The sequence below is a fragment of the Rhinopithecus roxellana genome, chromosome 19 (genome assembly GCF_007565055.1).
Source record: "Rhinopithecus roxellana isolate Shanxi Qingling chromosome 19, ASM756505v1, whole genome shotgun sequence".
NCBI lineage: Eukaryota > Metazoa > Chordata > Mammalia > Primates > Cercopithecidae > Rhinopithecus > Rhinopithecus roxellana.
Window position 1 is genome coordinate 55817144 of NC_044567.1, and position 16351 is coordinate 55833494.

At 47.7% G+C, this 16351-nt stretch overlaps 1 protein-coding gene across 2 annotated transcripts in view; it reads left to right on the plus strand.

The window, feature by feature from the left end:
* CRK (CRK proto-oncogene, adaptor protein) overlaps positions 1–14566 on the plus strand; it is a 33407-nt gene extending 18841 nt beyond the window's left edge. The window contains exon 3 of one of the 2 annotated variants that reach the window (XM_010373498.2): positions 11649–14566. In XM_010373498.2, the coding sequence (XP_010371800.1) occupies positions 11649–11656 (8 nt within the window). In that variant the 3' untranslated portion in view covers positions 11657–14566. The remainder of the gene's footprint in view (positions 1–11648) is intronic. The other variant, XM_010373495.2, reaches the window with a different exon arrangement.
* The last annotated feature ends 1785 nt before the right edge of the window (positions 14567–16351 follow it).

A 16351-nucleotide genomic window follows, 5' to 3' on the forward strand; every position in this document is an offset into this window, starting at 1 on the left:
ACTGTGTGTGGTCACTGCTTATCAAGGGGATGGGGAGCTTAGCTTCAGGCATGATCAGTTGAGCTAGAGATCTTTTGTGACTCACACCAGAGCCAGGGTAAGGCCTGTCTCCCTTTTCCACCTATGCCAGTTTCAGTCCGTCACTGATGCAGGTGAATCGTTGAGGCTGAATTATCCTCATTTGTTTCCATCAATTTGAAAGACTGTTGATGGGCCCTAGATATACTACCTGTTACTTAGATCAGGGGTCTGTAAACCTTGTCTGTGAAGGTTTTTGAGGGCCTTAAATTCTGTGTCCCAACTCTGCCACTGTAGCAAGAAAGAAATCATAGATAAAACAACAGATGAGCTTGCTATGTTCCAATAAAGCTACAAAAACAACAGGCGCATGTTTGGCCAGGTGCTGTGACTTACGCCTGTAATTCCAGCACTTTCAGAGGCTGAGGTGGGAGGCTTGCTTGAGTCCAGGTGTTTGTAATCAGTCTGGGCAACATGGTGAGACCCAGTCTCTACAAAAAAATTTTTTTTAAATTAGGTGATCTAAAAACAAAAACAAAACATACATGCCGGGCGCAGTGGCTCACACCTGTAATGCTACCACTTTGGGAGGCCGAGGCGGGTGGATCACCTGAGATCTGGAGTTTAAGACCAGCCTGACTGATATGGTGAAATCCTGTCTCTACTAAATATACAAAAATTAGCGGGGCATGGTGGTGGGCGCCTGTAATCCCAGCTACTCGGGAGGCTGAGACAGGAGAATCACTTGAGCCCGGGAGGCAGAGGTTGCAGTGAGCCGAGATTGTGCCACTGCACTTCAGCCTGGGCAACAAGAGCGAAACTCCATCTCAAAAAAAAAAAAAAAAAATTAGCCAGGCATGGTGGTGTGCAACTGTGGTCTCAGCTGCTTGGGAGGCTGAGGTAGGAAAATTGCTTGAGCCCAGGAGGTTGGAAGACAAGGCCCCTGTGCTGCCTCTCTGTACTTGCTTTTCCATGGCTTTGTGTGTATGAATTTGTGTGTGTGTCCTGCCCTGAGCTCACTGAAAGCAAGTCTGGATCAAAGGAATGTTTGCAGTCATTGATGTGCTTCTGGTTGGTAGTAGGGACCTAGAAAAGCAGTCACCTGGGTTTGTACCAGCAAAGAAAATCAAAGTTCTGTGATGTCCCCTGTATAGTGAATTCCAAAAATGAATACCATTTGGGTTCTGATTTTATTCTTATCTGGAACTCACTGATCAGCTGGGTAATCTTTTGTTCCTGGACTAATTCTAGATCTGACTGCACCAGGATCACGATTAGCCTTGAAAACTACATAGAATTAGGAAATAACCAGTGTTCATTATGTTCCTTGGGAGCAAAGAAACTGGAGTAACCACGTTGAGTCTTCTTTACCAATGACTCCATGATACAGCTGGACTTGCTTCCTCAAAAAGGAAAGACAGAAGGATGCTTGTTATATTTTAGTCAACTTTTCTAGGTGTTTTGTGGATTGTGATTCTTTAGGATATAGCCTTAAGTCCACCATTCTACTTGATAGCAAAATCTATGTTTAAATACCTCAATGTTACATTCTTTGTTCTTGCTTTTCTTTTCTTTTTTCTTTCTTTTTTTTTTGAGCGGAGTCTCGCTCTGTCGCCCAGGCTGGAGTGCAGTGGCGCGATCTCAGCTCACTGCAAGCTCTGCCTCCCGGGTTCATGCCATTCTCCTGCCTCAGCCTCCCGAGTAACTGGGACTACAGGCGCCCGCCACCACGCCCGGCTAATTTTTTTTGTATTTTTAGTAGAGACGGGGTTTCACTGTGTTAGCCAGGATGGTCTCGATCTCCTGACCTCGTGATCCAACACCTGCCTTGGCCTCTCAAAGTGCTGGGATTACAGGCGTGAGCCACCGCGCCCGGCCTTCTTTCAGACTTCTAAGGGATAAATGAGTAGAGATTTGTATGAGGCAAGATGTTATTGGGAAAAGGAATTATGTGTAAATTAGACCTTTGGACCATATCAGAACTATTTTTTTTTTTTTTTTTTTTTTTTTTTTGAGACGGAGTCTCGCTCTGTCGCCCAGGCTGGAGTACAGTGGCTGGATCTCAGCTCACTGCAAGCTCCGCCTCCCGGGTTCACGCCATTCTCCTGCCTCAGCCTCCCGAGTAGCTGGGACTACAGGCGCCCGCCAGGTCGCCCGGCTAGTTTTTTGTATTTTTAGTAGAGACGGGGTTTCACCATGTTAGCCAGGATGGTCTCGATCTGCTGACCTCGTGATCCGCCCGTCTCGGCCTCCCAAAGTGCTGGGATTACAGGCTTGAGCCACCGCGCCCGGCCAGAACTATTTTTAATGTATAGATTCTCTTTTTTTGTTTTTTTTTGAGACGGAGTCTCACTCTGTCGCCCAGGCTGGAGTACAGTTGCACAATCTCAGCTCACTGCAACCGTCTCCCGGGTTCACGCCATTCTCCTGCCTCAGCCTCCCAAGTAGCTGGGATTACAGGAGACCGCTACCACGCCTGGCTAATTTTTTGTATTTTTAGTAGAGACAGGGTTTTACCGTGTTAGCCAGGATGGTATCGATCTCCTGACCTCGTGATCCGCCCACCTTGGCCTCCCAAAGTGTTGGGATTACAGGCATGAGCCACCGCGCCCGGCCCCATTTTTTTTTTTAGATGGAGGCTCCCTCTTGTCACCCCGGCTGGAGTGCAGTGGCGCAATCTCGGCTCACTGCAACCTCCGCCTCCCAGGTTCAAACAATTCTCCTGCCTCAGCCTCCCGAGTAGCTGGGATTACAGGTGCCTGCCACTGCGTCCGTCTAATTTTTTTGTATTTTTAGTAGAGATGGGGTTTCATCATGTTGGCCAGGCTGGTCTCCAACTCCTAACCTCGGGTGAGCTGCCCACATCAGTCTTCCAAAGTGCTGGGATTACAGGTGTGAGCCACCGTGCCTGGCCCGATTTTCTTGGTTCTACCCTACAGAGGAAAACCACGTCAAAATCCAATTTTTTTTTTTTACACCAGATATGGTGGCATGTGCCTGTAGTCCCAGCTACTTGGGAGACTGAGGGGAGAGGAACCCTTGAGCCCAGAGTTTTTTTTTTTTCTTTTTGGGACAGTGTATTGCTCTGTCACCCAGTCTGGAGAGCAGTGGCACAATTTTGGCTCACTGCAAACTCCGTCTCCTGGATCTTTGTGCCTCAGGCTCCTGAGGACCTGGGATTATAGGTACCCACCACCATGGTCAGCTAATTTTTGTATTTTTAGTGGCGACCAGGTTTCACCATGCTGGATAGGCTGGTCTGCAACTCCTGACCTCAAGTTATTCGCCCAACTCGGCCTCCCAAAGTACTGGGATTACAGGCATGAGCTACCTTGCCCAGCTGAGCCCAGGAGTTTGAGGCTTTGCCCAGCAACGCAGTGAAACTCTGTCTCTCTTTAAAAAAAAAAAAGGGCAGACGCAGTGGCTCACCTATAATCCCAGTGCTTTGGGAGGCCAAGCAGGAGGAGGATTGCTTGAAGCCAAGAGTTCAAGATCAGCTTAGGCTCCAAAGCAAGACCCCATTTCTACAAAATTAAAAGTACAAAATTAGCCAGGTACAGTGGCATGTGCCTGTAGTCCCAGCTACTTAGGAGGCTGAGATAGGGGATCACAAGCCCAGGAGTTTGGGGCTACAGTGAGCTGCAACTGGGCACCCTAGCTTAGAGCGAAGCCTGATCTCAAAAAAAAAAAAAAAAAACAACCAAAAAGAAAAATCTTTTCTTTACAGTTGATTAGGTTCTTGGCAGAGAGGTTCAAATATAGGGGGGATGAGATAATGGATATGCCATAACTGAAATGAATCTTTTTTTGTTTTGTTTTGTTTTTTTTTTGTTTTTTTTTTTTTGAGAAGGAGTTTGGCACTTGTTGCCCAGGCTGGAGCGTAAAGGCACAATCGCAGCTCACTGCAGCCTCCACCTCTGGGTTCAAGTGATTCTCCTGCCTCAGCCTTCTGAGTAGCTGGGCTTATGGGCGTGTGCCCCCACGCCTGGCTAATTTTGTATTTTTCACAGAGATGGGATTTCAGAATGTTGGTCATGCTGGTCTTGAATTTCTGACCTCAGGAGTTCACCCACCTCGACCTCCCAAAGTGCTGGGATTACAGGTGTGAACCACTGCACCTGGCCTGATTCTGATTTTTAAATGGATAAAGAAGAAAATTTGTAAGCAATCAATTGGGCTAATTAACCTGACCAAAATGGCCTTGAAGTAAAAATACCTCAAGGAAGACCTTATTAAAATTAAATAACCCTTTGTGCTTTTTGGGGCCTTTCTCCTGAAATGTTGAAAGCACACGAAAATTCTCCCGAGGTCCCAAAGGCACTATGACGATATTTAGAGACCAGGGCTTCCTGTGGCACCACATGCTGCCTTAGGTCTTTTTTTTTCCCCCGGAGTCTCGCTCTGTTGCCCAGGCTGGAGTGCGGTGGCGCGATCCCAGCTCACTGTAAGCTCCGCCTCCTGGGTTCCTGCCTTTCTCCTGCCTCAGCCTCCCAAGCAGCTGGGACTACAGGCGCCTGCCACCGCGCCCGGCTAATTTTTTGTATTTTTAGTAGAAACGGGGTTTCACCGTGGTCTCGATCTCCTGACCTCGTGATCTGCCCACCTCGGCCTCCCAAAGTGCTGGGATTACAGGCGTGAGCCACCACGCGCGGCCTGCCTTAGGTCTTTAACAGTTTGGAGGAAGGGGTGGCTGCGGACTCTGGCTGGAGGAGGGCAGAGGAAGAATGCTGGAGGGAGTTGGGTATTCTAAGAACCACCATGGTGAAACCCCATCTCTACTAAAAATGCAAAAACTAGCTGGGCGTGGTGAGGCGCCTGTAGTCCCAGCTGCTCGACAGGCTAAGGCAGGAGAATCACATGAATCTTGGAGACGGAGCCAACATAGTGCCGCTGTACTCCATCCTGGGCCACAGGAACAAAAACTCCGTTACAAAAAAAAATTCTGAAAGAAAAGATCTGGGGCCGGGCGCAGTGGCTCACACCTGTAATCCCAGCACTTTGGGAGGCCGAGGCAGGTAGATCACGAGGTCAGGAGATCACGACCATCCTAGCTAACACGGTGAAACCCCGTCTCTACTAAAAATACAAAAAATTAGCCGGGCGTGGTGGCGGCGCCTGTAGTTCCAGCTACTCGGGAGACTGAGGCAGGAGAATGGCGTGAACCTGGGAGGCGGAGCTTGCAGTGAGCCGAGATCGCACCACTGCACTCCAGTCTGGGCAACAGAGCGAGACTAGGTCTCAAAAAAAAAAAAAAAAAAGAGAAAAGAAAAGATCTGAAGGCACATCAGCAGGCTTTGCCCCATGTTTTGAGAAATTGGTATCGTTCTGTGTTAACAGCAAGGGGTGGGACTGGTCCACTTTTGAACCTACCCTTCACTTCTTAGAGCTCTGTGGGATGTGATTAGAGACCACACTTTGAATGCTTAAGAATAAATACAATATAGGCTGGGCGTGATGGCTCACACCTGTAATCCTAGCACTTTGGGAGGCCGAGGTGGGTGGATTACGAGGTCAGGAGTTCGAGACCAGTCTACTCGGCATGGTGAAACCCTGTCTCTACTAAAAATGCGAAAAAAAAAAAATTAGCTGGGCGTGATGGCGCGCACTTGTCCTATCAGCTACTTGGGAGGCTGAGGCAGGAGAATTGCTTGAACCCGGCAGGTGAAGGTTGCAGTGAGCCAGGATTGCGCCACTGCACTCCAGCCTGGGTGACTGAGTGAGACTCTGTCTCAGAAAAAGAATAAAGACAATATAACATTGAGGTATGTATGTATGTATGTATGTATGTATGTATGTATGTATGTATGTATTTTGAGATGGAGTTTCACTCTTGTTGCCCAGGCTGGAGTGCAATGGCACGATCTCGGCTCACCACAGCCTCCGCCTCCCGGGTTCAAGCAATCCTCCTGCCTCAGCCTTGCGTGTAGCTGGGATTAGAGGCATTTGCCACCACGCCTGGCTAATGTTGTATTTGTAGTAGAGACGGGGTTTCTCCATGTTGGTCAGGCTGGTCTCGAACTCCCGACCTCAGGTGATCTGCCCACCTTGGCCTCTAAAAGTGCTGGGATTACAGGCATGAGCCACCGTGCCCAGCCAACACTAAGGTATTTAAACAGATTTTGCTCTCAAATAGAATGGCGTACTTAAGGCTATATCCTAAAGAGCCACCTTCCGCAAAATCTCAGGGATCCAGTTTGATGAGTTTACATCCACGTGCACCTGTGTGACAGCCATCCAGGCGAAAGAACATTTCCAGTGCTCCAAATGCTCCCTCATGGCCTTGTGTTTTCTTTTTTTCTTTTCTTTTTGAGACGGAGTCTTACTCTGTCGCCCAAGCTGGAATGCAATGGCATGATCTTGGCTCACTGCAACCTCTGCCTCCTGGGTTCCAGTGATTCTCCTGCCTCAGCCTCCCTAGTAGCTGGGATTACAGGCATGAGCCATCATGCCTGGCCAATTTTTGTATTTTTAGTAGAGATAGAGTTTCACCATGTTGGCCAGGCTGGTCTCGAACTTCTGTCCTCAAGTGATGCGCCTGCCTTGGCCTCCGAAAGTGTTGGGACTACAGGTATAAGCCACCGTGCCTGGCCTCCTGTGTTTGTTTCCAGTATGAGTAAAATAACGGATTCAGATACAGCAGATATTGGGGATGTTAGTGGAGAAGACGGGCCTTAAGTTACCAGACCATATTCTTTTTTTTTCTTTTGGGACGGAGTCTCGCTCTGTCGCCCAGGCTGGAGTGCAGTGGTGGGATCTCGGCTTACTGCAAGCTCCACTTCCCGGGTTCATGCCATTCTGCTACCTCAGCCTCCCGAGTAGCTGGGACTACAGGTGCCCGCCACCACATCTGGCTAATTTTTTTGTATTTTTAGTAGAGATGGGGTTTCACTGTTAACCAGAATAGTCTCAATCTCCTGACCTCGTGATCTGCCCACCTCAGCCTCCCAAAGTGCTGGGATTACAGGCGTGAGCCACCGCGCCCAGCCAAGATGCTTCTCTTTTTTTTGGAGACAGAATCTTGCTTTTTTCACCAGGGTGGGGTGCAGTGGTGCCCTCGGCTCACTACAGGCTCAAACTCCCAGGCTTAAGTGGTCCTCCTGCCTCAGTCTCCTGAGTAACTGTAAATACAGTTGCACACCATGATGCCTTACTCATTTTTTTTTTTTTTTTTTTTTTTTTTTTTTTTTTTCAAGAGACACAGTCTTGCTATTGTTGCCTAGCCTGGCTGGGCTGGGGCATGTCAGAACCTTTTTTTTTTAAGAGAGTTTTGCTGTGTCGCCCAGGCTGGAATGCAGTGGTACTATCTTGGCTCACTGTGATCTCTGCCTCCCGGGCTCAAGCAGTCCTCCCATGTCAGCCTCTTGAGTAGCTGGGACTACAGGCACACACCACTATGCCTGGCTCATTTATTTACTTATTTTATTGTTTGAGACAGAGTGTAGCTCTGTTGTCCAGGCTGGAGTGCAGTGACACAGTCTCGGCTCACTGCAACCTCCGCTTCCTGGGTTCAAGCTGTTCTCTGCCTCCCAAGGAGTTGGGATTACAGGTGCACGCCGCCATGTCTGGCTAATTTTTGTATTTTAGTAGAGATGGGGTTTCACCAATTTGGCCATGCTGGTCTTGAACTCCTGACCTCGTGATTCACCCACCTCGACCTCCCAAAGTGCTGGGATTACAGGCGTGAGCCACCACGCCCAGTCAATTTTTTTATTTTTTGTAGAAACGAGGTTTCACTATAGTGCACAGGCTGGTCTTGAACTCCTGAGCTCAAGTGATCCTCCTACCTCGGCCTCCCAAAGTGCTGGGTTTACAGACGTGAGCCACAGCGCCCGGCCCAGATGTGAGAAACTTTGAATTCTAAAGTTGCTGGCAGACCAGGTGCGGTGAGAGCCCTGGTGGTAGCAGCCTGTGAGGATTGCTATCTGTGTCTAAGGATGGGCGTACCATCATCCCTTCCTCTCCTTCCTTCACACGTGTGCTCAGCCTTCATCTTCACGACACAGGCAGATTTAGCTTGGTTTTTTCTGTTTTTTTCAGAAAGGGTCTTGTTGCCCAGGCTAGAGGGCAGCCTCGACCTCCCAGGAGGCTCAAGTGACCTACCTCATCCTCCCGAGTAACTGGGACCACAGGCGCACACCAGCACGCTTGGCTTTTTAAAATTTTTGTAGAGACAAGGTCTCACTCTTTTGCCAGGGCTGCTCTCAAAATCCTGGACTCAAGCCATCCCCCCACCTCAGCTTCCCACAGTGCTGGGATTACAGGCATGAGCCACCGCACCCAGACCACTGCTATTTTTTCTCAACCTCTGTATCTTATGTGTCTCTCCCCTTCTTTCTGTCCCTCATTTTCTCAGCGTCCTATGACCCATACGATGACTTTAGGCCTCTGTAATTTTTAGAGAGGTCTTTAGGAAACAGCAGAGGGGCCAGTAGTCAAGCTGTTCCATCTGTAAGTGAGGTCAGGCTGGGCCTGAAAGAGGCCCTGCGGCTGGACTTACGTGGGCTTTGGTCAGTAGATGGCCTGCGGACATTTTTAGGGAACCCAGTACAACTCCCAGGAGCATAATTTGAAAGTTCCTGATACTGTATAAAATGCATAAATGGTGCGGGGGCTCAGGCCGGGAGTTAGCTGGGCATAGTGGCGTGCACCTGTGGTCCCAGCTACTCTGGAGGCTAAGGTGGGAGGATCCCCTCAGCCGGAGAGTTACAGGCTGCAGTGAGCCATGATGGTGTCACTGCACTCCAGCCTAAGTGACAGAGTGAGACCCTGTCTCAAAAAATAAAAGATAAAAAGCATAAATGGGCTTTGGAGCCGGATAGTTCTGGGCTCAAATTCCCAGCCCCGTCACTAACTGTGCGACCTCTGTGGCACATGTATCATGCCATTTCTCTAAACTGCTGTCTTTCGATTTGTAAAATGAAAGCATTTCCTGTATTGCAGGATTATGAGGATTGGAAAATACCTTATATTTTAATGTAATATAAAGTTATAAAATATAAAATGCCCTCTGCTATATAATAATTCAGTAAATAGGCCGGGCGCGGTGGCTCAAGCCTGTAATCCCAGCACTTTGGGAGGCCGAGACGGGCGGATCATGAGGTCAGGAGATCGAGACCATCCCGGCTAATACGGTGAAACCCCGTCTCTACTAAAAAATACAAAAAACCAGCCGGGCGACGAGGCGGGCGCCTGTAGTCCCAGCTACTCGGGAGGCTGAGGCAGGAGAATGGCGTGAACCCGGGAGGCGGAGCTTGCAGTGAGCTGAGAGCCGGCCACTGCACTCCAGCCTGGGTGGCAGAGCAAGACTCCGTCTCAAAAAAAAAAAAAAATAATAATAATAATTCAGTAAATAGTAGTTGGTTTAATAAAACTAAATGAACAGAGTATGCTCAGAATTCAAATATTGATACTTAAAGGATGGTCCTAAAACTCTTTAGTCCAGTGGCATCTGAGGCTGTATTTCACCGCTCAGCATTTTGCCATGGGGTGAATCCATTCATCAGACTGACCTCTGAAGTTTCATAGCAGGGTAGAAATATATCATAGATTGTTAAAACTTTATATTTCGGCCAGGTACGGTGGCTCACGCCTGTAATCCCAGCACTTTGGGAGGCCAAGGTGGGCAGATCACGAGGTCAGGAGATCAAGACCATCCTGGCTAACAAGGTGAAACCCATCTTTACTAAAAATATAAAAAAAAAATAGCATCTGAGTGAGGTGGTGGCGCCTGTAGTCCCAGCTGCTCGGGAGGCTGAGGCAGGAGAATGGTGTGAACCTGGGAGGCGGAGCTTGCAGTGAGCTGAGATCCCGTCACTGCACTCCAGCCTGGGTGACAGAGCGAGACTCTTTTTCAAAAACAAAACAAACAAAAAAAAACTTTATATTTCATTTTGCAACAAGAGACATTACGTAAATACATGCTGAAATGCAGGGATTTTTTTTTTTTTTTTTTTTTTTTTGAGACGGAGTCTCGCTCTGTCGCCCAGGCTGGAGTGCAGTGGCCAGATCTCAGCTCACTGCAAGCTCCGCCTCCCGGGTTCACGCCATTCTCCTGCCTCAGCCTCCCGTGTAGCTGGGACTACAGGCACCCACCACCTCGCCCGGCTAGTTTTTTGTAGTTTTTAGTAGAGACGGGGTCTCACCGTATTAGCCAGGATGGTCTCAATCTCCTGAACTCGTGATCCACCCGTCTTGGCCTCCCAAAGTGCTGGGATTACACAGGCTTGAGCCACCGCGCCCGGCCTGTTTTTGTTTTTTGAGGCAGGGCCTGGCTCTGTTGCCCAGGCTGGAATGCAGTGGTGTGATCTCAGCTCTCTGCAGTCTCTGCCTCCTGGGCTCAAGCAGTCCTCCCACCTCAGCCTCCGGGGTAGCTGGGACTCTGAGCGGCTACCACCACACCCAGCTAATGTTTGTATTTTTTGTAGAGATGGGTTTCACCGTGTTACTCAGGCTGGTCTCAAACTCCTGAGCTGAAGCAATCCATCCACCTATGTCAGGCCCACCAAGTGCTGGGATTGCAGGCATGAGCCACTGTCCCCAACCATAGTTGGTTTTTTTGACCCCTCATTGGGTAATGATCAGGTAACAAGCAGCATTGAGGGAGCAGCAAGGTCTGTCCAATGGTGGGATAGGGGGGCTGGGCAGGCAGTGGCTTGTCAAATAGAGCTTGCTTAATGAGGTGGGGGTTTTCTGAGAGCTAATTGGATTTGGAGTTTTGACCTCTACCTGCCCATATGGGAAAAGGCTTGCCTTGGTCAGGAAGTGATGGGAACAGTTGATTTTCTAGGACCAAGTGACCTATGCTTGCCATGATCACTTTCTGCTGTGCAAGCAGTAATAGACCAGGACGTGTACGAGTGGGCTGGCGGATTGTGCTGCTGCCGTATGCTAAAGACGGGAGAAGGCGGCCGGGCACGGTGGTTCACGCCTGTAATCCCAGCACTTTGGGAGGCCAAGGTGGGTGGATCACGAGGTCAGGAGTTTGAAACCAGCCTGGCCAAGATGGTGAAACTCCATTTCTACTAAAAATACAAAAATTAGCTGAGCATGGTGGTGGGCACCTGTAGTCCCAGCTACTCTGGAGGCTGAGGCAGGAGAATCGTTTGAACCTGGGAGGCAGAGGTTGCACTGAGCCGAGATCGTGCCACCACTCCAGCCTAGGCAAGAGAGCAAGACTCCATCTCAAAAAATAGAAAAAACACAAAAAAAGAGGGGAGAAGGTTGCTTCTCCTCGGACAGGGTCTGCGGAGCAGGTAGAAAGCTGAGGGTAGCGGGTACGAAGAAAGGGAATACTCGCTCACTCCGTGAAGTTGGGAGTGCTCGTTCAGAGACACTTGAGATTTCCAATAATTACCACTTTCCTTTTTTAATCAAAAAGTATCATTATCTGGGATCCTGTTTTACTTTCTGTATTCTCTATTTTTCTGCACTGCTAAAAACACTTCTTCCTTCTGCCTGCATTAACCACAAGTAATCGGTCTGGTGGCTGGGGCTGGGGAGGCAGCAAATGGCCATTTCTGTAACATCCCTAGAGCAATCACACGGGCAGGGTGTGCCTAACCAGAGAACGGAGTTGTGCAGCTTGCATTCCTAACTGGAAATAAAGTGCTCTCCTTATTCTCCTCCTGCAGGTCGGTGAGCTGGTAAAGGTTACGAAGATTAATGTGAGTGGTCAGTGGGAAGGGGAGTGTAATGGCAAACGAGGTCACTTCCCATTCACACATGTCCGTCTGCTGGATCAACAGAATCCCGATGAGGACTTCAGCTGAGTATAGCTCAACAGTTTTGCTGACAGATGGGAACAATCTTTTTTTTTTTTCCAACTGCCATCTATACAATTTTCTTACAGATGTCAAAAGCAGTCTAGTTTATATAAGCATTCTGTTACCTGTGATCTTTTTTTAGACTGAACTACTCCATTCCTAGTCTTATGTACCATATTCGGGGTACGAACTGGAGGGCTCATGTGTTAGCTTCTGAAATTGGCAATTGGAGGAGGTAGTGGCCATGCCTGTGTGTATCAGAAGGGATAGGTATCTTGCCTCCTTTCTCTCAGGCAATGCAAATCACCCTGTGGAAAACCGATGGACAGGAAGGAGTATTACACACTGCTTACCCTCATTATTCAGTGGTTTTGTTTTCATTCTGGAACCATACTATCAAATGGCGCAGACTGTTCCCTTCCACCCCCGTGAAGTAATCATGCACTGTGTGAATAGTATCAAGCAGGACTGCTTTCATTGTATGGAGCATGACCAGCGTATGACTCATTCTGACATTTCAGATCCTAAGAATTCTAAGAACACTACTAGAAGCATTTGCTCCCTCCTAGTCGATGCTTCATACTTTTTCTTGGGATTCTTTTACCCCTTAACATTCTTGTCCCCCAAACCTGTGAGTAGGTTAATTCCTAAGATAAGTGTGTATTTTCATTCCAGGTGAGAAGCAGAATGTACCGAGCACTTTATTCAGTGCATAGCTTTAAGCCAGTGTTGGATTCACTAAGTGGACAGCCAGTCTCCCAGCTCTCTGCCTTCCCCTAAAGGGTCGTAGTGGGTCACCCTTCTACAGCAGTTAACTAGAGTCCTAACTAATGGGATCCAGCAGGGCCATTTCTCCTGAAGGCCAGTATCCTATTAGGAGACTCTTGGAATTCTTAGGTTCTACTCCGAGTGGAAGGACCAATCACCTCTAATACTCTGTGGAAGGTTTTGGGGCCAAATTCTGCCCTCTGCATTCTGTGCGACTTGTATAAAAGTCAAGTTAGTATTACATGAGTTTGGGGTAGGGTTAGTGCTTTGAAAATGTTGAACTGGCCGGGCGGTGGCTCACGCCTGTAATCCCAGCAGTTTGGGAGGCCGAGGCGGGTGGATCACGAGGTCAGGAGTTCGAGATCAGCCTGGCCAACATGGTGAATCCCCATCTCTACTAAAGATACAAAAAATTAGCTGGGCGTGGTGGCATGCGCCTGTAATCCCAGCTACTCGGGAGCCTGAGGCAGGAGAATCGCTTGAACCTGGGAGGTGGAGGTTCCAGTGAGCCGAGATAGCACCACTGCACTCCAGGCTGGGTGATAGGGTGAGACTCTGTCTCAAAAAAAAACAAAACAAAACATGTTGAACCAATCGTGAATTACTTATGTATTATTCATTTCTCATGAGAAGAGTAATGCTGTTGAAGTACATTACATTATAAACTGCCTTCAATTTTGGCTTTTTATGTTCAGGTTTAGTTTATAAATTGATTTAAGTATGGAATGATTTATATGGGGTCAGGTGCTCCAAAAAATAGACTTATGAGACCAAAAATGATCTAGGCTATTTAGACTACAGCATGAGACTTCCAAGTTAGTTCCCAGTCCATAAAGGCACTTACCGGTCTGTGGTGTGGTATGACCAGTAGAAACGCCTTCTAGTTTGCTTTGGACCTCATTTTGGAAAAATAATCTACCTTTCTAATTGTTCTGCATAGGTTAATATGATAAATTTGCATTATTTGAACCTATACCAGATTGTGGTATCCGAGTGACTGGCACATTGCCTAACACAGAGTGTGCACGTATTTGTCTGAGTGAATGAGGAGACTGAGAAACTGGTGACGTGGCACAGGGAAGCCAGCTGGCCCAGGATTCCATACATGACCACAAGCAGACTAATGAGTTGACGCTAATTTAATGTATTTTTACCTCACGCTAAGGTCGTGCTTGATAAAGACATTAAACTCAACTTGTAAAAGATTAGCACAGTGCTGTGCACAGAGTGGGTGCTCAGTAGTGTTGAATGAACAGGTTTGTAATCCTAGATGTAATTCCATCTGACTGCTTTGTTAAATTTTCAGTTAGAACATAGAGACTGTAAAATCCAGATACACATTAAATCTTGTTTTCCTGAAAGTATGGCATCTAAAATATTTGTAGAAAAACATTGTCGCAACTGATTTGAATGTTCCTATTTTCTTTTCCTTTGACTTTGATATTGGCTTGTAATGTCTCTTTTCATCATATGTAATATCAGTGGAACATGCAGCGCTACTCAAGTCCTAAGGATTCCTCAGTGATCGGTGGTCCAGAGCCGTTCCATGAACCGCTGGCCTGGATTTGGCTGTTGGGTGTGGCAGTTAATGCACCTCAAGAAATCAAAGGATGTCTTATGTCTTCCCAAAAAAAGCAAACGCTGAAATCCTATTGGCAAAGGAAACTGAAATTGGCTGCTATATTTTATATAATCATTTCTGCAAATCCCGTTTTTGGAATACTAATATTTGACATGGTTAATTCTTATTAATTTGTTGGAATTGTTTATTGTTAATAATGCAAATAGATAATTTTTAATTATCCACAAGTAACATTTCACTATTAATGGTTTGAAATAGGTGATAAGCAAACCAATTTGAAATAAAATATAAACATGTGCCATTGTATTATAACACTATACACTTTCTTGACAGTTAAATTTAAAAAAAAACTGTGTTTCGTAGCATGTATTGTATGTGTTTATAGTTTACATAGCAAATAAACATATGGCCAAATGTTTGGCTTGCTGATGTTTTGGAAAAAGGAATCTGAATATTTTTCACAAAAAAGCTAAATCTTTTTTTTTTTTTTTTTTTGAGACGGAGTCTCGCTCTATTGCCCAGGCTGGAGTGCAGTGGCCGGATCTCAGCTCACTGCAACCTCCGCCTCCTGGGTTCACGCCATTCTCCAGCCTCATCCTCCCGAGTAGCTGGGACTGCAGGCACCCACCACCTTGCCTAGCTAATTTTTTTTGTATTTTTAGTAGAGACGGGGTTTCACCGTGTTAGCCAGGATGGTCTCAATCTCCTGACCTCATGATCCACCCGCCTCAGCCTCCCAAAGTGCTGGGATTACAGGCGAGAGCCACTGTGCCCGGCCCTTTTTTTTTTTGAGACAAAGTTTCGCTCTTGTGGCCTAAGCTGGGGTGCAGTGATGCGATCTCGGCTTACTGCAACTTCTGCCTCCCAGGTTCAAGCAGTTCTCCTACCTCAGTCTCCCGAGTAGCTGGGGTTACAGGCATGCACCACCACACCCAGCTAATTTTTTGTATTTTTAGTAGAAATGGGGTTTCACCATGTTAGCCAGGCTGGTCTCGAACGCCTCACCTCAGGTGATCCGCCTGTTTCCGCCTCCTCAAGTGCTGGGATTACAGGTGTGAGCCACCACTGTGCCCAGCAAGAGGTAGATCTTTACACTGAGGGAATAGGAGGTATGTGCCTTCAGCAGCCTACAGTCTTGTAATTAGAGAAACAATTTTACAACCTCTGTGGGTGCTTCTTCAAGATGGGAATAGGCCGGGCGTGGTGGCTCATGCCTGTAATCCCAGAACCTTGGGAGGCCAGGGGGCGGGGGGTGGGGTGGGGTCGCAGATCGGAAGGTCAGGAGTTCGAGACCAGCCTGGCCAACATAGTGAAACCCCGTCTCTACTGAAAATACAAAAATCTGGCTGGGCATGGTGGCTCACGCCTGTAATCCACCAATTTGGGTGGATCAGAAGGTCAGGAGATAATGACCATCCTGGCTAACGCAGTGAAACCCTGTCTCTACTAAAAGTACGAAAAATTAGCTGGGCATGGTGGCGGGTGCCTTCAGTCCCAGCTACGTGGGAGGCTGAGGCAAGAGAATCGCTTGAACCCGGGAGACAGAAGTTACAGTGAGCTGAGATGGCACTGCTGTACTCCAGCCTGGACAACAGTGAGACTGTCTCAATAAAATACAAACATTAGCCAGGCGTAGTGGTGCATGCCTGTAATCCCAGCTACTCGGGAGGCTGAGGCAGGTGAATTACTTGAACCTGGGAAGTGGAGATTGCCGTGAGCCAAGATTGCACCACTGCACTCCAGCCTTGGTGACAGAGCGAGACTCCATCTCAAAAAAAAAAAAAAAGATTAATCAATAGATATACAGATACAGATTTTTTATTTTTTTTGTTTGTTTGAGATGGTGTTTCACTCTTGTTGCCCAGGCTGGAGTGCAATGACGTGATCTCGGCTCACTGAAATCTCCACCTCAAGCAATTCTCCTGCATCAGCCTCTGGAGTAGCTGGGACTACAGGCGTGAGCCACCCACCATGCCCAACTAATTTTGTATTTTTAGTAGAAATGGGATTTCTCCATGTTGGTCAGGCTGGTCTGGAACTCCTGACCTCAAGTGATCCACCTGCCTCAGCCTCCCAAAGTGCTAGGATTACAGGGGAGAGCCACCGTGCCTGGCCTTTTTTTTTTTTTTTTTTTTTTTTTTTGAGACGTAGTCTCGCTCTGTCACCCAGGCTGGAGTGCAGTGGTGCGATCTCAGCTCACTGCAAGCTCCACCTCCCGGGT